Here is a 23,248-nt window from a genome sequence, read left to right as displayed (position 1 = left end):
AATTTGATCAAACGCTAACCCTAGTATTATTGTGTAGTAGTACAACTTTAAGAACAAATTAATTAGCAACGGCATTGACTAGATAAATAATGAAGCCATAAGAAAAGGGTAAACTAAAGCCCAAACCCATTGTATTTGGACAACCATATTCAAAGACAGAATGCAAGCTAGCTCATGTTCAGAAACAGGGCCTGAAAGGCTTTGTAGTTAGCTTTTAAAAAAATTCATAAGAACAATTACCAGCCTAGCAGGCTCATAATGTGGGTCACACCGTATTGATTGAAGTTACACAGGCTTAGTTGGAGGGGTTAAGTTTTACATTTTTTTTTAAAAAATTTTGAATTATTTTAATTAGGTCAATTTTAGGCTTAATTATTTTGAGTTTGCATTGTTATAACTTTGAGGTTGCATTCCCAGTCCTTATAGGTTCATAGTATTTTGGATTTTAGTTAGGGGCGAACAAAATTCGATTTGATCGAAAATATCGATTTTTTTAAATTGTTAAGTTAATTGAATTGAGTTATTCCGTTTTTTCAAATCAACTCGGATAAGTAATTTGGTATTTTGAATTCGAATCGAGTTGAATTCTATAATTTAAATAACTTGAATAACAAATTAATGTAAAACACATTGGACCCTTGACAGTTTTGTAAATGTGCAATGTAGTCCCTCTTAAAAATTACAAAAAAATCTTCAAAATATTTATAAAAATATTTTTCAATAATTTTATAAATATATATCCAAAAAATTAAAATTCTATAACAATTATTAAAAATCTTTAAAATATATACAATTGTTGAATAATATATTTTTTAAAAATCCCAAATGAAAAATTTTAAGTTTTAACCAAGTAAATTCCAAAATGAATTATATATTCTTTATTACCAAACTCCCTTGTTGTTTTAAACCTCAAAGAGTGTCTCAAAATATAAACCTCGATAGCCCATAATATACCTTTGTCTTGTAAAAACTCGAGAGCACTTAAATCCACCTCCAAACCCATGCTAAAACAAGTGCATATTTGAAATAAAACATCTGCCAATACAATCAGTTTATTTGAATAATTATTTTAATATGGTTACATTTTTATTAATTATAAGTAGAGTGAGTAAAACTCAATACGACTTGAAAAAATCGAAAAAAATTTAAAATTTGAGTTAAACAAATCGAGTTATTCGAGTCAATTTGAATTTTTTTTCGAATTTTAAGTTCAAATCGAGTTGAGTTTTTGAATTCGAATAACTCGAATAAATCGAATATCAAACTGTAATATTTTACATTTTTACCCCAAACTCCTAAACCTTTTTATTTTTCCCCAAACTTTTACTCATTCTCACTTTCCCCCAAAAACTTTTACTCCTCTCCCATCCCAATCGCCCATCTGCCCAAAAATCCATTTCCCACCAGAATTTTACTCTCCCGTTACTTTTCCTCAAAATTTTACTCTCCAAAACCCTCAAAACTATTTATTTTCTCCCAAAATTTTTACTCCTCCCATTTTCCCCCTAAAACTTCTCCCTTCCCATCCCACCCTCCATCTACCCCAAACCCCCCCCCCAAATTTCTTTTAATATTTTCCCTCCAAAATTTTACTTTCCCTCAAACTTTTACTCTCCAAAATTTTTTATTTTTCTCCTAAACTTTTATTTCTCACCCTTTACTCCCAAATAAAAATCAAAATTATCCAAAAATCCCTAAACATAAATAGTAATAATTTTATTTATATATGCTATTTATATTATTAAATTAAATTTTACATTTTATATTATTTATATTATTGAATTGTTTAGTCATATTGAATATTTATATTAAAATTGAATTATTAATGATGCCATAAAATATTCGTGTTAAAATTTTATATTGGTATCAATTTCACATTTTATCTTTAAAATAACTTTTATTAAAAATCACATTTTTACATTTAATATATTTTTAATTCCAAAATACATAGTGACAAGAATATGAAGATAATTGAAACAACTAGGCAAGCAAAGAAGCTAACCCGTATATAAAAGATTAATAAATAAATTATGAGGTGATTAAAGTTAATAAAAAATTTGATTACGGTGGACAAATTTTAGTACGGTTGGTGACAGTGGTTACAAGGACCCAAAATTATTCTTTAAAATTTAACTCGAACAAATATATTCAATTCGATTTGATTCGAATTCCATCTCACTCGACTCAATTCGAGAAAGTTTCAAATCAAATTAGGAGGATAAAATATGATTCGTCAACTCGATTAACTCGAAATTTTTTCATTCGATTCGATCGAACGCTCACCCCTAATTATAAGTATAAATAACATACATTAGAATTAATCATTATATTTAACAAAAAACTATTATAATCGATGATATCTTTATAATTTTTAAAAGATTAAATTAAATATTCATAATTTTAGAGGGGGCTAAAGTGTAATTTTACCTTTACTAATTTAAGATTTCAAAATTTTCTAAAAGGCCAAAACAACAATTTTCCATTTTAGTGAGGGGTCCCTGCCAAGTGCCAACCCCTCTGGATTCACCTCTAGCTAAGGGCTCTTTTGGATCAGCAGTGTGTTTACCTACAGTTAGTGTAAAAATAACGATGGTGGTGAAATTAGATACGGTAACGTGTGACAAAAAAACTTAAACGCACCGCACTGAAAGTAAACTCCCATCGGAACTAAACTGTTTGAAAATTAAATTGGTAATTTTGATTGCAAAATTTTTTATGAAAATTGCTTGGATTCCATAGGCATGGCCTAATTGATTTGGTGTTAACCTGGGTTCAAAACCGAACACAAGCAAAACTAAATAAATAAATAAATATTTATAACCAAAATTACTGTCATGCCCTACAAAGCAAATTTAAAACGAAAAAAGAAAATATTTAGGGTTTTTGCAAATAATTCCATATTTCTCTCCTCTCTCTAAGATCAATCGAGTCACCCCACCCACCCAAAATATGAGAAAATCAAGATCAAAACGAAAATCAAATATCCACCTGCAACAACCAACAGTAAATCCAAGGGATTTCCAATTCATGATCACCAAAGTAGCAGTGTCTCAAATCTGCAAATCAGTTGGGTTTAGGCGCAGCCGTGTTTCAGCCCTTGAAACCCTTACCTTGGTAGCCACCAAGTACCTGGAAACCCTGGTCAAGTCCGCTGCATCATTCTCCAATGCTGCCAGCCGTACCCAATCCAACATCCTCGACCTTACCAATGCCCTCCACGACATGTCCTTACAGGTGGGTTTCATGGGTGCATCCACTCTCTATGACCACAACAACAACTGTTTGTTGAAGTCCAGTGTGTTGGAAAGCTTGTCGGATTTTGTCAGCTCCACCAATGAAATACCTTTTGCCAAGCCCATTGAAAGAGCAAAAGAAAGGGAAAGTGAAGAGGGGAATGCTGTTCCAGGGAGTTTTCAAGAAAGAGGTGGTCATATCCCAGAATGGTTACCAAGGTTTCCTGATGTAGGTGGTACTAACGAGAACTGTGATAAAAGGGTTTATGGGGAACAATTGTGGGAGAATTCCAGCTCGGTTTTGGGGTGTCAAATTGATGGTTTTGAAGAGAAAAGATGTGGGAGTAACAATGTTGGTAAATTACCAAAAGGGAGATCAAGGATTAAGTTCAGGGTTAATAATGGTGGACGGACAAGGGTGGGTTTGAATGGTATTAGTTGCAATAATGTGTTTGGTCAAAGTAAAGATGAAGAAGAGGCAGAACCAGTAGCAGTGTGTGAGAAATCTGTTAAGTCTGAAGAGAAGCAGATTCTTGTGTATAAGAGAAGGAAGAAGCTTTGTTAGTTTCTTAAGATTTTGAGCATTTGGGATTTTGCCAGAAAGTTGAGTTTTTGATTGGCACTGGCAGGAAATTTCTAAACTTTTTAGTAGGAAAAAGCCTGGGTTTATATATTATGGCAATATTTTTGGTTGGCCCCTCAATAGTTGAACCCAGGAACTGATATAGTAGATTTTAAATGACTAAAATGTTGAAAAAAAGAAAGGCTGTGCTTCTACTAGGCTACAACAAAATTATTTATTGAACTATGATGTTTAGAAATTGTTTATTGAAGTTTATATGATTCTACTACATGCAATCTGTTTTCCCTGTTTAGAATTGTGCATTAGCTGGTGTTGATCGGTGCAAAACTTTGTGGGACTAAAAGAAGCATTTCAACATGTTTTGGGATCTTCAAACAGGCAATCAATGGCCAACAAGATTGAGTTAAACGATAGAAGAACATCATACAAAACTTTGCCTACTGACTGAAGCTTCAATGGTTGCAAGCAGCATATTCATTTAACCAAATAAAAAATTATAGGGTTTTGTTCACAAAAAAAAATAACTTGCACCAGTCACCTGGTGATTGCTAAATGTTAAGTCTTTTATGACATATAAAGTATATATAATATATATGCATGTATTTTAAACTTTCCCTCACAATATTATATCACAAAAGCTGTGGTGAAAGCTAATAAAGCCTTCTAAGAATAGCATTTATTTTTTGCCACAGTTGAAACCATGGCAAACAGAGAGGACAATGATAAGGATCAAGGCAATAAGTATTCCTAGAACAATCAGCTTGATCTTCATGTTTTGTAGCCACATTTTTCTTCGGATTTTTGTCCCTGTACTTCGAAAGTCTTGAGCCTGCAATGAAACAGTGAAAACAAGTTAAAATTATGTCTCCTTGCATGATGTTTTATCAAGTTCTGCAGCTCTCTAGCATACTCAACTAACATCTAAGGCGCTACTCAACTCTCGCATGACATCAATAGAAACAATATAAAGTCGTTTAAGTTAAGACGTGTCTATATTTTTATGTATACCCAGATCTATGCATGAAAGAGGCGACAGAGAGAGTCACTGACCTGATTATGAAGATTCTCAGTCTTATCCACTAGCAGCTCTATCTTTTCCCCTCTATCTAACACCTGCAGGTAGGAAATTCAGTACCAACTACCAAAAGCATGTTTCTGATATGACGGTTAGGTACTGACATCTTATCATAGTTTAATGTTGGAGAATTCAATTTGCCTCAAGTATTGCAGGATGGCAACATCAACCCTAATCCTACCGGAAAATGTGATATTTAAGAAGCTAAACCAGATAGTTCCATGGAGGTATAGGACATGTATAGACGTTTGGAAAAACCCGGCAAACAATTAGAACTACTTGAAAAATTCAATCCCAGACAAATTCACAAAGACCCTTTAAGATTTAAACAAGGAACTTCAGTAGAAAATAAAGGAATATCACCCTAATAGTAAATGACAGGTAAAAATTGCTGACATAGCAACAGGAGCATAACAAAGTAGAAGCTAACAAAGCACATATACTACCTTTTCGATGTTCTCCATCATAACACCTTTAACTTCAGAAACCTGAGCTTTGACCTTAGCCAGCTTGCTTATTTCTTCAGGATGCTCCATACAGTATTGCATATGTTCTTTCAGTTTTGGCCTGCAATTTAATAGCATGTTATATTTGCTATGGTAATACGAAAAGATCTCCCCTGTTAAGTATTTTCAGGATTTTAAAGAGATAGATACCCAAATTCCTTGTTCAGGCTGTTGGCAGGAGCTGTAGCAGCCTTCCCGTTATCATATTTCGACACGAAATCATCCTTGATACGCTCCAAAAAAGCAATCGGCACTTGCCTTCCAGCTGACTCATCTGCAACAACGCAATAAGCTGCAACATCCAAGAGTCAGCCAATCTACCAACATATATAGATAAACAAAAGAGCTGACAATGAGAATGCAAATAATAACACAGTAATAAGGTTCTTTCAACAAGGAGTTCAATTAGAATTCATTGAAACAATATGTTCCAATCATCTTTCAGACTATCCACATTTGCACATGGCCTTCAACAACCTGCATCTTACATGAACTCAATACACTATATACAGGCAAAATTTTAAGTTAAAAAAAGGGATCTCATCATAAATCTCCATTTACTAAGCAGTCAATTTGTGTAGTTTCAAATACTATAATGCATATTAAACACAGAGATAAACTATTAACATGAAGAAACGGCAGCATAAAGCACAAAGTTAAGCAATTTTCTCATAAATAATCTTATGGGAGAAACCAAAATCCAAACTTCCCCTCTAGATCCCAAATCCCATTTCTGTTCAAGAGATCAGATTATGTCTGAAAGGAATAAAAAAAGAACTCCAAAATTCTCTTCTATTTCATTTTGATTTTCTACTCACTTCCCAAAAAACCCAAACTTCTAAAATCAAGGAACCAACAATTTAAAATTATGAAAATTAAAAGTACAAAAAAAAAAAACTTAACTGTATCCATTGTCAACAAGATAATTGAAGGTATGGCCATCACAGTTGTAAGTGAACTTGTTGTTTGAAGAAGGAAGCTTTTGGAGGCATTGAAGAGCTATGGAATTGAAATTCCCACTGTATTCAGTATACTCAGCTAATATAACTCCTCCACGAGATACAAATGCATAGATCAATGATTTGGGCACCATTTTCTCAGAATCTTTTCTTGTATGGGAAAATTTGGGTTTCAAAGAGAAAACAAAGAGAGATCTGGGATTTGAAGCTTGCTTGCTCTTTTCTATTGCTTTTTTTCCCCTTGGTTTCTCTTCACAATTACTCTTTTGTTGGACTTTTTTGATATATCTAGAAACAAGAAGTAAAAAAGGTAAGTGAAAAAAGGGTCAATAAGGTTTAAAAATTGAAACTTGAAAGGTTTTTTGGGTAAATAATTGTTTTTTCTTGAAAAAATGATTATTTCTGGTTTGCATTAAATAAATTTCTGCCCTTTCATATTTAAAGTTGGGACTTTTAAATTCTTAAACAGTGTGTTTGGAGAGAACTTTAAAGCTTCACAAATAATTAAAAGATAATATATTTTAAATAATTCAAGGCCGTTTCTTTTTCCTTTATTTTCTAAATGTCTCATATTGTTCTTTAATGGTCAAATTTCTATTTTACAAAATTTATCCTTAAATTATTATCTTGAAAATTAATAATCCAACAATTTATAAATAATTATAATTGAACTTTTTAAATACTTATTTCTTTTAACACTAAAAATCATGACATATCAATTTTGTAAAATTTAATTTTAGAATTTTTATTTTAAGAATTCCATGACTATCGAAATAGGACATTTTGGTAATAAAAAAAGAGAGCGCGCATTTATTTCTGTTCTTTTTATTATACAATAATTAAAATTACCCATAATCTCTCTTCCAACCCTTAAATAGGAAGATAATGTGCTTCAACACATTCGAGCTCACATCCTCCTACACTGACAACAATACCAATTGAACTAAAACTTAATCGACATTAATTATCATATATTAAAAGTGTTATGTAAATGGTTTCAACATTTCACCTATTTTTAAAAATTAGGTAAACTAAAACCTTTTTCTTTTTCTTTTTTTGCTTTTAAATTTAAATTATTTAACCAAAAAAAAAAGCTGATAAACACTAAGACACTCTTCATGATGAAGATTCTTTTAAATTTTTATATATTAAAATTGGAAATGAAAAGCAATATTTAGGAAAGGTGAAGAGAATATAGTCCAAGAACAAGAATTTTGAACTTAGAAAATCCCATTGATATTTTGGTAACTTTGATGATTTTCTTTGAAAAAGCTGAAAGTGAAGGGTCCCAATGGCATTGGGATTGTCCCTATTGTGTGGATCAAATTGCACAAATATTTGATTTTATATTATATATAAATTTGGTTGAAAACAAAGAAAATAATATGCACTTGTGCTTATTTTCTATAATTTGTTTGGCAGGTATAATTAGGAGTTAATACATTGAAAACTTGTAGATGTAACACATCATGGATGTCATGGATACATACGTGCATGTAGTCGTGTAAATTCAAGTTAACTAATCAAGCAGATGAACCTACGTATACTTTTTTCTTTTATGGGTTAATATTTATTATAATACAGTGTGTACTTTTATTTCATAAATAATCTTTATTTTTATCACTGTCGAATACTTATTAACCATTTAATCCTGCTTGTAGAATAAATTTCACTTATAGTATGCTAAATATTATTCATTTTCTAATTAATACTTAAGATTTATGTTACTTTTTTCCTCCTAAAATCACCCATAAATGGGTTTAAACTCCTTAAAAAATAAATCTTATAAATATTCCTCAAATCTAAATTAAGATTTCTATCTGTATATTTTTAGATTGATCAGATTTTCAATTTAATTCTTTAAAACATATTTATTTTTGTTTTAATTACGAAAGATAGACTGAATAAATCCAATATAACCATAACCTGACCTAATTCCCACGATGATGCTAACATTCTTAGATTAAAATTCAATCTAACCTTTAATAAAGAAGTTATTGGTTAAGGTGGATGAAAGTAGACATTTTCAGGTCATAATAATGATTGAATGATGACGAAAGTGCCACCCTTCCCTTCCCTACTACTGTATGCATTTAACCAAGGCTCTCCTTTTTATGAACTGGTAATATTCAGATATAAACTAAACTCTGTAGCAGTTAAGTTGGGGGTAGATGGCGCACAGTAGTATAGCGGTGGATCACCAGTGTTCTCCCTCTTCTCTTCGGTAAACAAAAATGTAAAATAGAAACAACAAAACACGACGCCGTCTGTGGGAATCGAACCCACGACCACGTGGTTAAAAGCCACGCGCTCTACCGGCTGAGCTAAGACGGCTACTGATAGACAGTAGCATAGTGCTGGATCATCGGTGTTCTCCCTCTTCTCTTCGGTAAACAAAAATGTAAAATAGTAACAACAAAACTCAACGCCGTCTGTGGGAATCGAACCCACGACCACGTGGTTAAAAGCCACGCGCTCTACCGGCTGAGCTAAGACGGCTATTGATGGACAGTAACATAGTGGTGGATCATCGGTATTCTCCCTCTTCTCTTCGGTAAACAAAAATGTAAAACAGAATTTACAAAACACAACGCCGTCTGTGGGAATTGAACCCACGACCACGTGGTTAAAAGCCACGCGCTCTACCGGCTGAGCTAAAACGGCTGGTGATGTACAGTAGCATGGCGGTGGATCATCGGTAAACAAAAATGTAAAAATAGAGGTTACAAAAATCGACGCCGTCTGTGGGAATCGAACCCACGACCACGTGGTTAAAAGCCACGCGCTCTACCGGCTGAGCTAAGACGGCTACTGATAGACGGTAACATAGTTCTGGTTCTCCCTCTTCTCTTCGGTAAACAAAAATGTAAAACAGAATTTACAAAACAAAACGCCGTCTGTGGGAATCGAACCCACGACCACGTGGTTAAAAGCCACGCGCTCTACCGGCTGAGCTAAGACGGCTACTAATGACAAGCCATCCTCGTTAAACTTATTGTAGATATAATCACAATTCACAAACTAAATCTTGTGCTTCGTTCGAGCTGGAATTATGTAATTATGAAAACAAAGTGTGCCCTATTTTTATTAATAGAATGTTCACAAAACTGATTTTTGAAAATGTATTTAAAGGTTTTTGATCATTCAATTCATTAGATATTAGTGACTTACAAAATATCAATATATTATTTTAAAAGTAATTATTATATTCATTGTCAATAAAATAAATCATTAAAATCAATCTACCACGTAACAATAAAATATTTTCATTGAAATAAAATTCTATTAAAAAAAATCACCCATTTTCAGAAGCAAATTTAGAAAGTTGTAATGTGTGTGTGTTTTTTTAATTTATAGAAGGATTAAAAGTGCAAAATATAACAAGAGATACAACCTTTCTTATTTCCTAATTATATGTACTGTTCAATAGTAAATCTCAAAACTATACATTAATTATGGTTTAATGTACAATTGTATATATGAACTTGATTTTGTGCAATTTTGTACATGAAATTTTGATTTCATCCAATTCTTATAAATTATTAACACAATTATTGATACAACATCATTTTATATTTATATATTATGTACATAAATAATTATATTTATCTAATATAAAATAAATTGATGTATTTATTTATTTTAAATGTGTATAATTAAATTAAAACTAAAATTTTAAGTATATATTTGAACCACAATTAAAATTTCACGTGTATAGTTACATTAAATTAAAATTCATATATACAATTACACGTTAAATCAAAATTGATGTTTAATTTTAAAATTTATTCAAGCTTCTAATCATTGAACAGATGAAGGGAGATTCAATTTTCATTTTACCTACTGGGTTCCTTATATATCAATGACCCAATTTAGTCCTCACCAGAAGCCCAAAACCTTTTCTTGAACCCTCAATAAAATAAAAATCTAAGGGCAAATATGTAATTTCGAAGGTTAACCCTAAACTCCACCCTCCCTCTCTATGAAAACCCAACACTCAAAAATTTCTCCCATTTTTTGAAACCCTTGCGGCGTCAAGATGCAGATCTTCGTCAAAACCCTAACGGGGAAAACCATAACCCTTGAGGTCGAGTCTTCCGACACCATCGACAATGTCAAAGCCAAGATCCAAGACAAGGAAGGCATCCCTCCCGATCAACAACGCCTTATCTTCGCCGGGAAGCAGCTTGAAGACGGCCGCACCTTAGCCGACTACAATATCCAGAAGGAATCCACTCTTCACCTCGTCCTCCGCCTCCGCGGTGGTGCCAAGAAGAGGAAGAAGAAGACCTACACCAAGCCCAAGAAGATCAAGCACAAGAAGAAGAAGGTCAAGCTCGCCGTGCTCCAGTTTTACAAGGTGGACGAGTCGGGTAAGGTTCAGAGGCTGAGAAAAGAGTGTCCCAATGCCGAGTGTGGTGCTGGAACCTTCATGGCTAACCATTTTGATAGGCATTATTGCGGTAAGTGTGGGCTCACTTATGTTTACCAGAAGGCTGGTGGGGATTGAGTGGGATAAGATGGATTTTTAGTTGTTTTCAAATAATCGTATTGTCATGTTCTTATTTTTGTTTGTTTTAGTATGTTATAATTTTGGGGTTTCTATTTTGGAATTTTGGTTGCTAATTTAAATGTTTGAATCAAATCTTATGAAGTTTTCTTCTTCTTTATGATGATTTGCTCTGATTTCTAATTTGATCATGAAAAAACAACAATTCAAACTTGTAGAATTCAAAACCGATATTGAAATTGATCGAAATGGACACTCAAGATCAATTTGATCTGATCTGTCCTTGTCATTGCAAAACTATTTCGAACACCATTGACAACAAACTTCAATAATATACAACAGTTTTATTATTTCATTACTATGTACAAATGCATATATACTTTAGTTCCCATTGTCTGAGTTCGAAGCCATGAGCTTTTAATATACAGATAGCTTTATACACACGAGTGCTTTGCTAGGGTTCATTGAGTTTATAAACAATTCAACTCTAAGTATCAATGGATACACTTATGGCATTTAGCTCGACATGTTGTTTACCCTCGTTTTGTGGATGAACAATGACAGTTGCATGAGCTTCAGACCTTGAGGATTGCTTACTTGGCCCTTGTGAAACAGATATGGAGCTAACAAGTGAGTTTTTATTAGCGTCTTGATTGCCTTGATCTTCTGTAATGATTTCCCATTCCTCTTTGAGTGATGTAACTTGCATGCCTTTCTCATGGAGGCTTTCCATTTCAAATGCCATTGGTAATATTACGTAATCATTTATAGGGTTGTAGAAAGGATCTGGATTGCCTGCCTTCAACCAATGCTTGAGAATTCGATATAAATGAGGTTCACAAAGAATTCCTCGGTGCTCACCGGGGATTCCAACCCTTGCTTCTGCATTGAGTCCATCAGCCTGAAAATAACCGGAATTAGAACGAGTTTGAAATCACAATAGGCCTATAAAATCATGGAAGGTTGTAAGAATAGGAGTCAGCTAACCTTAGCTGATTCTACTGGAACTGTTCCATCACCATCAACACATACATAAGTGGCCTGATATGCAGAAGAAAGTCAGCATTAGCAACCAAATCCATGAAACGTATGAAACATACCAAAAGAATTTTCTGGCAGATGTATCATGGATCCCTATACTAAGAGTCAGATTACATTTTCTCACTACTATTCAAAACATGAGCTATATACATTAGAATAAAGCAAAATGATCTTTTCTATTAAAAATTTTATCAATTTGTAGTTTTAAATGTTAATAGAATAATCAAATAGTGACATGTAGCATGCCACATTTATCTCATGTTAATGTATAATGATTAGTTTTAACAGTAGAAATGGAAGGAATTTTAGTTTACTTTTTGATTTAATGTACAATAATTAATTTGGTTTTTTTTTTAGTAGAGGGGTAAAATGCAGTCAGATTTCTAGTGTAAGAGCCTTCAATGATACTTCTATCGAATTTTCTTGAAGTGGCCCTAGAACTACAGCAAGAAAATAAGAGCAGCCTACAACAAAAATTACCTCAGAAAACCGCAAGTCTCGGATATCTGTGATAGGTGCCTCCTCACTTCCGTAGCTGCAAATTTGTGAAAAATAGTCATATATATTTATATATTATGATATGTTTGTAAGTGAATCAGTACTTTCAACGAAACAACCAAAAGTGGTATTACCAGACGCTATGTGGTGTCTCAAGATTGATCCCATATATATTGTAGAATTTAACTCCAGATGGAACCTTAGCTTCAGACAACACCTTGTGTGTCTCTTTAGCCCATTTCAAGATCTCCAAATTGAATGGAAGTGGAATATTCTCTCCACCATAGTCGATCTGAATATAAAATGCATAAAATCGAAATGCAGTTGAGTAAAAACAAATGTCTTAAACCATTTATAAAACTACTAATTAAATTGCTTAGAACCATTAATTAAAGACAAACTCCTTATGTTAACATCTGGTACTTAACACTGAAACTTTCTATTTTCTATGTATTTATTTTCAGCCATTGACTCAACCTAAGATCAACTACTTCCTTACATAAGCAAAGTTCATAGCTTACCGAGTTGCCTGAAAGAGACTCCTTAAAAATATCAATGCTTTCTCCAGGACGATAGGACTCCAGAATAGTCTGAGGAATTCCATTACAACCTTCTTTCTCCCTCCAGATCTCAAGAAGTGGCATATGTTCCCAATGGAAATATGGACAAGCCATTAACTCATAGATTGATGGGCACTCAATGAGCTGAATGATGCAGCACAGAAATAAATACCTCAAAAATAACAATGACGAAACAAGAGGCAAAACAAAAGCCAAGTAAACATTGCAACAAGATTGCAGGATGCATCTACAGACTATGAACCATAAGACAAACATAATCTTCCATCTATTGGTTTCGAACATTGAACTACATATCAAACTTAATTAGAAGTTATTCATGAACAACAAACTGGAAAAGAAGCACTCTCATAAGTCTTTACACTTGAGTAATTTAAAGTTTTGGCCTAAAGGTAACCACTCTTAGATTCAAGTTCAGAGCTAGAGTCAGAAGCCGCTAACTGCTAGAAGCAGATTTCCGCTACTGGAGTCTAAAAAAAAAAAATTAAATAAGCACATAAACACAAGAAGGAATTAAGGTTGCAGAATGAAGTGAGAGCGCGACATTTTAACAGACCCCAAAAGAAGAAAAAAGTTCAACGAGAAATTGATTTTTCAAAAACATTCATAAATAATAGACATGTCAACAGACAATCCATGCCCTCGTTGGCATCTAAGTAGAAATGCTGAAAATGAAAAAAGTAATTAGAACATAATCACGTACTAATTGATGCATGCTCCACTTTGAAATGAAAAAGTTCTGTTCCCACCCTTCAACAAATGACACTCCATTTAGGAAGGTAGAAGCAATATATCCAGGTGCACCTGTTGAAACATTTCAATCGCAACTCAATAAGCAACTTGACTCAATAAAACCAGCTATTGAGCATATGAAGTTCTTTTGAAGTGATTCAACAGACAGACAGTTCCAGCATACTATTAATTGGAGACACTTATATATTTCAAAACCTGCTTATAAGAAATCACCTTGGAACATATATAAGGAAAAAGATGAACATCAAGGGAACTGCATGCCATTGTTTGATAGAACTGCATTGTCCTAGACTTTTCGTGACTAATCTTAAGATAGCTTCTAATGAAACATATTAGAGGTAATCCTCACTTGGAAATGCCTGCGGGTGCTTGAACAAATATATATTTTGTAATTTTTGTTAAAAAAAGAAAAAAGCTCATCCTAGAATTCATTACTCTATAGTCTGTACAGTAATTTCCCCTATAAACCCAATATTTTGACCAATTTTCAGATTTTAGTCGATCAAGAAATGCAATGGAAAAAATTCAACATCGTATGGTTCAAAGAAAATATTCTAATACGTCTTATCACTTATGTGACCTTTAAAATAGAATTTGTTTAATTCAGGTATTGTTGTATTATTTTGCAGCTTCCTTTTGGGCAACAAATGATCTGAAACTATCATCTTGCATGATACTCAAGTTATAAAGACCATTTACCCCGAAAAGGTGCAGCAATCGCAATCCAGTTCTTCACATATTTCTCGAAAACCTGTACAAGAAAAGAAGCATTACATCACAAAGAGATAGAACACGAAACTATAACTCGTGTGGGAAAAAACAAGGATAAAGAGCACAGTAAAGCAGAAAAAGGAGGAGATAGGAGATGCAATAGATAGCTTACATCACTATGAACGCCCATGAAACATTTTACCAGAAGACCCCCCATAGAATGACTTATGATATTTATCTTTTTCCCCCCTGATGCTTTATACACTGACTCTAGTTTTGCTGCCAGGCGATCCAATGTGTCTTGCAACCTAAAAGAAAGCTAGAATCAACCACTAGAAAAAAATCTATAAATTGCAAGGAACGACAGGCCACCACCCTTACTTAGAAGGAAAATAATTAAAAAATAATCAATAATATGATTATACCTGTTACTTTGGCGAAAATCATAACCGAAACCAAAAAGTGTTTTCCCTTCTTGAAAACCCCACTTTATCATTTCAACAATCATATCATGGAAATAGTAAACGCTCTCCTGTCCGATGATCTGAAAGAAAACATAAGAGTTTCACCAAAACCAATCATTAGTTCATACTCTTAAGCTTAAGGAGAGACTTAGATATTGGTTCTCTTAGCATTTCAGTATCTATGAGCCTCACTTTTACCAACAAGGTACTTCAAACAAGATAGTCTAATCTAACTTTTGGTTAAGGTAATATCCAAAAAACTTCCTTAATCAATCATTAAATAGTAAGAAATACAAAGAAGCATACCAAGTCAGGATCCAAGACATCAATGGCGTACAATCCATATCTTTCTTCGGGAACTGTAATACTTGTGCTTGGATCTAAGGACACAGTTTTACCTGTTCCACAACCAATGAACCAACAATATCATAATCACTCCACAAAATTTCAAACACAAAAAATAGCAAAATTCACTATAATAAAGAAAAATCTCTTTTGAACTGTTTACACCTAAGTCAAGTGAGCTCATTCTTTCATCAAATTCTACCAAATATTAGTCACAGGTTAAAACGGCTTAGTTGATTTGAATGACTAATGAATATAAAATTTCTTAAATTCTCCATAACACTACAGTTCCACTAAATTTCTTTCGGACGAATACCAAAAAAAAAAAAAAAAAAGAATTACCAGTGGAAGGATCAAAGCGAGACCAGAGCTTGGAACAGAACTTAGAATCGGCCTCGAGAATCCGAACCCAAACCCGCTCTTCATTCCCATTCTGATGATCTACAGCTTTCAAAATCGAGCCGGCAATACCTGGAACCAGTAAAACCGGGTCGAGATCCGGGTCAATGTAGGGTTGTGGTTTCCTTATCAACTTCAACCACATCTCCACAGATTGAACAATGTCTCCCAACATCGCCATATCCAATCAAAACTATTTTTCCAACATAAAAAGGTAATTGATGCAATTTCTCTCTCTCTCTTTTTTTACACTATTTAAAAGTGTGAAATTAGGATGGGAATTGGGAAATTAAACGTTTTTTGTTTCTTTTTTGTTTTAGGGATTGGGAAATTTGGGGAAACTACTGTCTACCACTGCAAAAAAGGACATGTGTGCTCATTGACGAACAAAATAATTACAAAAATACGATTTTATTATTCCTATCGTAGTTGTTATTATTGGTCTGACTTTTCACACAACTTCGTTTCCTAATCAAAATTCAAAAACTGACAAATAAAACATAAAATATAAAATAAATGTAAATCCTACATTAACTTGGACGTGAGTTTAAATGTACTAAAATCTATTATTTTCTTATAGATTAAAAAGGAGTTATGAATATTTCTAAGCATTTTATCAAAAAATTATTAAAAATATAAGATAATCTTTTAAAATTTAAGTTTACTATTTAAAATTTATGATTTAAGATTTATTATTTAAAATTTAAAATTTTATTATCACACCCACATAAATTTTATATTTTAAAAATAATAGAGTGGATAGGTTTTTTTAATAATGAGAAGTTATTTAAATAAGTATTTTAATTCAGTTATTTTATAAAAAATTTAATTAAGTTGCTGCTAACGATAAATTAAAATTCAGTGTTAGAACTTTTTCATCAACTTTACATTAAAAATTATTTGATAAATTCGTAATAATTAAATATTGAATCTGTAAATATTGATTTTTGAAAATGATTTATTCTTAATTTTAAGTTTTTGTATTATTTTAGTTTATTTTAGGTAAAATTAAATATACTAATTTAAATATCATTTAAAAAATTATTCCAAATATTTTTTAATGGAATATGTATTTATATTTATAATTTATTTAATTCATACTTTTGTTGAATCAAAGTAAGAAAAATTTTAAAATTTGAAATCAATTCATTTACTTAAGGTTTTCGGCAAGCAACTTAGGTATGTGTCGTATTATATAATTTTATTGGTTTTTAAATTGAAAACGGCAGGTCAGAGATCTTGTACAAGATTTTTAGTATTTTTTTATTCCCTTAACCAAATAAGAAAATAATTATGATTGAATCAATTAAAATTTGATGTTTTTTTGCAACTTGCAACTTAATCTTTGTTGATACACGGTATCAATAGAGGAGGGAGAGAGTGAAGAAGCAGAGCCGGAAATAAATCAGAAAATAGGTCTTGATCCTCTCACGTAGCATTTTGAGTTATTTAAACCATGGGTTAATCATGAATTTTCAAGTCGGGTTATTAATTATTTTATTATAATTTTCTAACAATCTTAAATTATTTAATTTAAGTTGGATATTTATAGATCATTCTTTCATTCCATACCTCCCGAGTACATTGGAGTTACTAGAAATAATTAATAAAATATAGAATAAGGTGGAACAATTATGATTCTATCCAATATTCATAAACGCGACTGAATGGTATGGGATAGAATAAAATTTATCAATAGTGGAGCACCGGTAAATTTAGCAATATTTTCGGTCCCACTCAATTATTAGTTTTTTTATAATGTTTAAAATCAACGCGCTCAAAATCACTTCTTCTTGTTTTAGCAACAATGATGATGTCGGTTGAGTTAAAACATTAAGTCGACACCTTATTATTGATTTTTAAATTTATACCAGTCAATCTGAAATTCACACAAATTTACCATTAAATTAGTGATATGATCGGCGGACAACACATATTAAAATGCAAATACTCTTATATTATTTTATTTTGAAATTATAATTAAGAATTATATTATTATATTATTTAAATAAATAATAATATAATGATGTTAGTATTTTTGTTTTCAAATAAATAGTTATAATATGTTATGAAAATTTACATCCGACACCGACACAGGTCGAGGGATTTTTTTGCATTTAAAAGGAACCCAAAATCACAAGTCACTTGTCTCTTTGGTTAATGCATCTTAATCACACTTAATTATGTGGAATCGAATTAATTAAACATGTTTGCCATGCCCATGCATATTTAGACCATCATTACCTTTCGATAATGGCATTAATTATATATATGTGTACGCTTTGGTCCCTTAAACATTGTTTAATTGAAGAAAAATCTAGCTGTGAATCAATTGACTAAACTCTGCCTAGCATGAAAGTCTAGTTTACAAATTTTGGTGTACCACCGATCAAAGTGGTGCGAACTCTTCAATAAAATAAAATTTACGGTGCTTTTGAACAATTAATTTGATGTAATTCTGTTTTATTTATTTCAAAAAAAAAAACTAATCAATTTCCTTATACATGCTATAAAGTTTATTAACACTTCGTTCATAACTTTTTTTTAACAAATCACTTAGCTTAATCAATCCATGTAAATAAGATTTAAAATTTAAAGAATTTACTAATCGAAGTCAACGAGGAATAAGTCATCCCAAGATAAGGCAGCTTTTAGCTCTCTTTCAACCCTTAACATATGTGACTGGTCGATATTGATATGCTCAAGCTACAAGATGAACAAATTGAACTTGTATAGTTGTGTCAATCTTACCAACTAAGGGCAAAAGGATTAGCCAATCCTCTTTCACCGACAGACCTAGGACAACCTCTAGGGTATCCTCAAACCTAGGTATCATCTCTATCTTGACCATATTCATTTTTTTTTATTGCTATTCTCCATTATTACTTGAAGTTCTTCAACATCGAAAACCATATTAAAACTCAAACTTCAATGTGTCCATAACTTATATCCCCATGTTAAGAACCTAATAACTCTAGCTCAAACATCTAGTATCCAACCCAACTCTTTACCAAAGAAAAGATATAAACAATGCGGTGAAAGTATGTAGTATATCCTCTATTATATAGATCAGATCACATTAATCTCTCTACTATTAAACGGATTAATTTAGTCATTATACTATTAAAAGAATTAAATAAGATCAAATTTTAACAAAATTAACATTTGTTGTTTAAAAACTATCAAATTTATTTAACAGAATTAATATTTTAAAACTTTTATAAATTTGCAAATGAATTAATTTTGTTCGAAATTAAAATCTAAAAAATCATGTAATTTTTCTAAACAACAAATAATAACTTTAATATAATTTAAATTTATTAAATTTTTAATATTACAAGGAATAAATTGATTTACTAATATAAAGACTAATTTAATAATTATAGGGACTTGGCTAAATAATGCCTATACATCTAGGTAGTTGTGGATGCAGCAGGCTAATAACTTAAGCATGGATAATGGGGGTGGGGGATTTGGCAGAAATAGTAACAGTATTTGAAACTTTAATCCGCCATGAAAAAAAAATTGTATAAAATTGTGATTTTAAGTCATTTTTATTTATTTTTAATGGGAGAATGACAAATTAGATTTTTTCTCCTAATTTTCAGGTTTTTCCTCTTGAAAAAATTCAAATCCAACTAAAAATGCTAAAAATTGGGTGGAAAAATCTGATTTATCATACAATCCCTGTAATTCCACGTCAACATTATCCCTTTCCAATGGGAAAATGACAAATCAGATTTTTTCTCCTTAAAAAAATCAAAATCAACTAAAAACACTAAAAATCGGAAGGAAAAAATCTGATTTATCATTCTATCATTGGAAAAGAATAATAATAACATGTAATTCTTTGTACAAAATTCTATAAAAGTGCTTCCATGCCGTTGTGAGATGTGAAAACACTTTAAAATACATATTGAGAGAAGCATAATAATCTATATTATCATTAATGCAAGTGAGGCCAAAAAAATAATGAAAAAAACCCCAAGAAAACCCTAATTAAATTTAAGTCTTGTATAGCACCCTACCTTAATCAAAAATAGATTCAAACTCTTTGAGGCTAAATTACAAACCAAAAACCATGTGACCCTATCCATAATAATAAACTATAGTGCTCCTTAATTTACTCCTTTCATTACAGCTTTCTCACTATGTCCATGGAAATCCCCCTCCAAAGAACCCACCCAAAGCTAAAGACAAAAAGGCCATAACCCCCTCCCTCTACATTACACGACCTTCACATAAAATAATTAATGATTATTTGTTTATTTGGAAGGCAGCAAATGGTCACTAACCACATGCCAAACATCCATATACAAACTGCTGTTTGGCTAGGTCTATGACGTTTTACATGACGTGAAAACAAAGCATATATATTCAATTATGCATGCCTTTTTTATTTGTTTTTTTGCCCAAAAGCATATGCATGCTTAATTTGCTTCTATCTTTAAGTTCTTGCCACAAGTTTTAAGAGATTTTAATGGATTTGCATTTGGTTTTAATCCCTCTATTAAGTTGGAAATTAAGGTTTAAGCCATCTAATTTTATTTGATTTTCTACTTTTATAATGTTATTAGTAAGTCTAAATCGAAAACATCATTAATTACTTTTGTTAATTAAAGTGGTATCGTGGAATATTTTAAAAATAATTTAAACGTTCTACTTTCGTATAAGTTTATTATTAATTAAACATGATTTATTGAATTTTTATGTGATTTTGATTATGTGCTTGAATAAAAAATAAAAACTTCGTCATTGCTTTAACAGTAACAATTAACAGTATTATTAACTTGGACATAAATGGAAACTAAGTTATGCGATATTAAGATGGATTAAATCTCAACATTCGATATACTAGAATGACTAAAATGAAGATTAGATAATTTTCATTCACAACATTCAATTAAAAAAGAACATGTTGAGGCAAAAAAAAATTTATGTTGGAACCCTTCTAAAATAATAAAATTATAAATTAATACATAATAAAATTATATTTAAATTTTCAAAAAAAATTATAATTTGATTCCAACATACTAATTTTTATATATATATTTTGTCTTCACTCGTGATCCCGTGGTCCTATACGTTAGTCATGTTAAGCGTTAACTCTCAAGAGAGAGGAGGAAGAGACAAGAAGTTAAAGTCTCAATAGCTGTAAGGGAGGGACCAAAAACCTCCATTAAATAGTAGCTAAAAACATGCATGACTATCTCTAGTGTATAGCTTAAGCTCTTTTCTTTCCTCTATATAAGCTTAAAAAATTTCCAGCAAAGGCAAAAAAAAAGAACCCTAATTCAATATTTCGGTTCATCTATTGTTATTGTCTTTCTGGTATATATCTATGTTGGTTTGAGAGGTTGAAGCTGCCAGCATGATCTGGTGATTAACCTAGCTATCACTTTTTCTTTTTTCCTCCCTTTTTATGTATGTTTTTTCTGCCTCTTTAGTGGTATATATGCAGATTGAAAGACCAGTTTTGGATTAAATTTCTTGAGTTATCTTCAGCCTGCTTGAACTTTATAGCTTCATAGGTATGGTTTCAACATCAGATCATCTTGCAGCTTCAATCACTCACTCACCAACAAAAGACAACTCTTTTTTATCTAGCTATTTATGGATACATTTGTGATTTTGGCTCCACGCCTTCATTCCAGGTATAAATTCTTCTATTCTTTACTCAAAATTTTCCCTAGAACTTAATGAACTTTTTCCTTGATTGATCTGGTGAGAAATTGCAGTACTTTCTGAATGTGTTCATACACACATGAAAGCCACATGCATAAATCTGTCCTGTCAGAATCAAATTAATATCATAAAACAATTTCAGCTTTATTATCCTTATGCATGTTAGACACCTCTTATTTAGTATTGTCATGTAGCCTCAGTTGCTTTGCTTGTGTTGTTTTGCATGCCTATATGCCTAGTGGTATTATCCACAACCAACAAGTAAAACAAAATCCCATTACACAAGACCCACATGATTGCTAATCAGACAATGCCAGTTTTATAATATTGGGCTAGTGGTGTATCAGCACAAATAAAAATTTGCAGCTATACATGTTAGGGGACCAGTTTCATATTTCATCACCCACCAATTTAATACACTTCATTTCAATATATATAGTAGAAACCATTTCATAGGAACATGATAGCTGATTAAGTGTTACTCTTAAATATTAATTGGAATTACTGTGGCTTCTGTGAGGGTTTTTTTGTGTGTGTGTGTTCATATTCTTCACATGAACATTAGCACATGATTTTGGGACAAAAGTAGGTAACATTTTAATTTGTATGGATCAGACAAAAAACATTTATGGACATCTACTATATCTCCCTAAAGTTATTAGGCAGGTTTTGTTATATTCTAGTCTGTTCCATGAAATTGAACCACTCAAAAAACTACTTACATGCTAATAAGTATTGTAATAGTTTCTCTTTTTTGTACCTTTGTCTTCTTTTTTCTATTTGGGTGGATCAAAGTTTCACTTTTAGGGTTTTATTGTCTCAAGGTTTGTAATTTACAAGTAAGGATCCCTACATGGCTACTATATATATATATATATATATATATATGTATATATGAAAGGTAATTGATGAATAATCATTTTAATTAGCCCAACCCCATTTTTTTAGTTGTTTTAACTTCTTCTTTATGTACTTAAATGGAAAAATCCATATTCACCAACCCCACCTTAATCAATCTGACAGCTACTTGGATGGCCTAGTTGCTATAGCTGATATCATGCATTCAATATATCTATATGCATTCTCAATTTTTTTTTTTGGGGGGTGGTCTAGCTGCTACATAAAGTTGAGGTTATGCCCAAGATTTATTACATAGAGAACATCTATGGACATATATATTATTTGAGAGAAGATATCAAAGGGAGTATCTTAAACCTTCAGTATCATAAATATTACAAGGATCTATGACATATATATGTTATATTATGTATGACTCCACCATTTTTGGACAGGTGTATGTGATAATAATTGATGAGGTCTTATTACAGTTAGTACAATGTTGTTGTTGGGGTGGAACAGGAAGTCATAAATGAGGGTAAGCAAAGCTAATTGACACTTGAAAAGAACCAAAAAAGAACGAATAATGGTAGTATACATCTAAGGAAATGATTGATGGCTTGAGCTCCTAATTTGTAATTTTGGTTAGAAATTAAGATCCATGTTTGTTTTTCACTACTCACTCAATACTGTGAAATTTTGCTTATTAATTACCTTTGTTTTGCTTGCAACTACAAATAGGGGTAAGCAAATTTCGATTCGATTCGAAACAATTGAAAATTTTTTTGAATTTCGAATTAATTGAATCGAGTTATTACTCGAATAACTAATTCGAGTTTCGAATCGAGTTGAATTTTACAATTTGAATAACAAATTGATGTAAACATCCTTTTGGTCTATGATAATTTTGAAAATGAACAAATTAATCTATCCCTCAACAAAATTACAAAATAATTTTTAAAATTCAAAATATTTATAAAAATTTCTTAATTTATATTTTTTAAATTAAAAAATTTCTAAAGAATATATAAAGAAAGTTAATTTTTTAAAAGTTCTAAAATAATAATTTTG

General features: G+C 31.6%; 4 protein-coding genes, 2 long non-coding RNA genes and 5 other non-coding genes across 12 annotated transcripts; 4 read left to right on the top strand and 7 right to left on the bottom strand.

The window, feature by feature from the left end:
* The first annotated feature begins 2,833 nt into the window (after positions 1-2,833).
* On the top strand, positions 2,834-4,084 carry LOC105776198 (transcription initiation factor TFIID subunit 8). The gene has a single exon (XM_012598731.2). It carries the CDS (start codon positions 2,950-2,952, stop codon positions 3,796-3,798), a length of 849 nt encoding a protein of 282 aa, XP_012454185.1. The 5' UTR covers positions 2,834-2,949; the 3' UTR covers positions 3,799-4,084.
* Positions 4,085-4,272: 188 nt separating this feature from the next.
* LOC105776199 (vesicle-associated membrane protein 721) lies at positions 4,273-6,709 on the bottom strand. The gene is made up of 5 exons (XM_012598732.2): positions 6,301-6,709; positions 5,548-5,689; positions 5,338-5,458; positions 4,867-4,929; positions 4,273-4,645 (listed from the first exon to the last, which is right to left on the bottom strand). Exons 1-5 carry the CDS (start codon positions 6,488-6,490, stop codon positions 4,493-4,495), a joined length of 669 nt encoding a protein of 222 aa, XP_012454186.1. The 5' UTR covers positions 6,491-6,709; the 3' UTR covers positions 4,273-4,492.
* Positions 6,710-8,617: 1,908 nt separating this feature from the next.
* On the bottom strand, positions 8,618-8,690 carry TRNAK-UUU (transfer RNA lysine (anticodon UUU)). Its single transcript has one exon. It is a non-coding gene; the product is annotated as a tRNA-Lys (tRNA).
* Positions 8,691-8,782: 92 nt separating this feature from the next.
* On the bottom strand, positions 8,783-8,855 carry TRNAK-UUU (transfer RNA lysine (anticodon UUU)). The gene has a single exon. It is a non-coding gene; the product is annotated as a tRNA-Lys (tRNA).
* Positions 8,856-8,947: 92 nt separating this feature from the next.
* TRNAK-UUU (transfer RNA lysine (anticodon UUU)) lies at positions 8,948-9,020 on the bottom strand. The gene has a single exon. It is a non-coding gene; the product is annotated as a tRNA-Lys (tRNA).
* Positions 9,021-9,092: 72 nt separating this feature from the next.
* On the bottom strand, positions 9,093-9,165 carry TRNAK-UUU (transfer RNA lysine (anticodon UUU)). The gene has a single exon. It is a non-coding gene; the product is annotated as a tRNA-Lys (tRNA).
* An 82-nt stretch (positions 9,166-9,247) lies between these two features.
* On the bottom strand, positions 9,248-9,320 carry TRNAK-UUU (transfer RNA lysine (anticodon UUU)). Its single transcript has one exon. It is a non-coding gene; the product is annotated as a tRNA-Lys (tRNA).
* A 1,012-nt stretch (positions 9,321-10,332) lies between these two features.
* On the top strand, positions 10,333-11,026 carry LOC105776200 (ubiquitin-40S ribosomal protein S27a). Its single transcript, XM_012598733.2, has one exon. The coding sequence runs from the start codon at positions 10,396-10,398 to the stop codon at positions 10,864-10,866; it is 471 nt and encodes a 156-aa protein (XP_012454187.1). The 5' UTR covers positions 10,333-10,395; the 3' UTR covers positions 10,867-11,026.
* A 164-nt stretch (positions 11,027-11,190) lies between these two features.
* Positions 11,191-16,042, bottom strand: LOC105776196 (lecithin-cholesterol acyltransferase-like 4). Its single transcript, XM_012598729.2, has 11 exons — positions 15,599-16,042; positions 15,218-15,309; positions 14,873-14,991; positions 14,620-14,755; positions 14,436-14,487; positions 13,687-13,787; positions 12,927-13,109; positions 12,540-12,697; positions 12,388-12,442; positions 11,854-11,907; positions 11,191-11,767 (listed from the first exon to the last, which is right to left on the bottom strand). Exons 1-11 carry the CDS (start codon positions 15,834-15,836, stop codon positions 11,354-11,356), a joined length of 1,602 nt encoding a protein of 533 aa, XP_012454183.1. The 5' UTR covers positions 15,837-16,042; the 3' UTR covers positions 11,191-11,353.
* Positions 11,421-12,684, top strand: LOC128033835 (uncharacterized). Of its 2 annotated transcripts, none has more exons than XR_008189915.1 (2): positions 11,421-11,496; positions 12,268-12,684. It is a non-coding gene; the product is annotated as an uncharacterized LOC128033835 (long non-coding RNA). The 2 variants fall into 2 exon arrangements; XR_008189914.1 differs by having other exon boundaries at positions 11,430-11,496; positions 12,265-12,684.
* Positions 16,043-20,820: 4,778 nt separating the features above from the next.
* LOC105777817 (uncharacterized) lies at positions 20,821-23,007 on the top strand. The gene is made up of 2 exons (XR_001128419.2): positions 20,821-21,309; positions 22,633-23,007. It is a non-coding gene; the product is annotated as an uncharacterized LOC105777817 (long non-coding RNA).
* Positions 23,008-23,248: the final 241 nt, after the last annotated feature.

This window comes from Gossypium raimondii, chromosome 10 (assembly GCF_025698545.1).
Source record: "Gossypium raimondii isolate GPD5lz chromosome 10, ASM2569854v1, whole genome shotgun sequence".
Taxonomy (NCBI): Eukaryota; Viridiplantae; Streptophyta; class Magnoliopsida; order Malvales; family Malvaceae; genus Gossypium; species Gossypium raimondii.
This window is presented reverse-complemented; position numbering and strand designations above follow the sequence as displayed.

Excerpts from the sequence above, each read along its gene's own strand:
- LOC105776198 (XM_012598731.2), top strand. The coding sequence starts at position 2,950 with ATGAGAAAATCAAGATCAAAACGAAAATCAAATATCCACCTGCAACAA.
- LOC105776199 (XM_012598732.2), bottom strand. The coding sequence starts at position 6,490 with ATGGTGCCCAAATCATTGATCTATGCATTTGTATCTCGTGGAGGAGTT. Across the intron at positions 5,690-6,300 it reads TCTTGTTGACAATGGATACA|CTTATTGCGTTGTTGCAGAT; the intron begins GTTAAGTTTTTT and ends TGGATGTTGCAG. Across the intron at positions 4,930-5,337 it reads TGATGGAGAACATCGAAAAG|GTGTTAGATAGAGGGGAAAA; the intron begins GTAGTATATGTG and ends TCCTACCTGCAG.
- LOC105776200 (XM_012598733.2), top strand. The coding sequence starts at position 10,396 with ATGCAGATCTTCGTCAAAACCCTAACGGGGAAAACCATAACCCTTGAG.
- LOC105776196 (XM_012598729.2), bottom strand. The coding sequence starts at position 15,836 with ATGGCGATGTTGGGAGACATTGTTCAATCTGTGGAGATGTGGTTGAAG. Across the intron at positions 14,488-14,619 it reads TCATGGGCGTTCATAGTGAT|GTTTTCGAGAAATATGTGAA; the intron begins GTAAGCTATCTA and ends TTTCTTGTACAG. Across the intron at positions 11,768-11,853 it reads TTCCAGTAGAATCAGCTAAG|GCTGATGGACTCAATGCAGA; the intron begins GTTAGCTGACTC and ends GGTTATTTTCAG.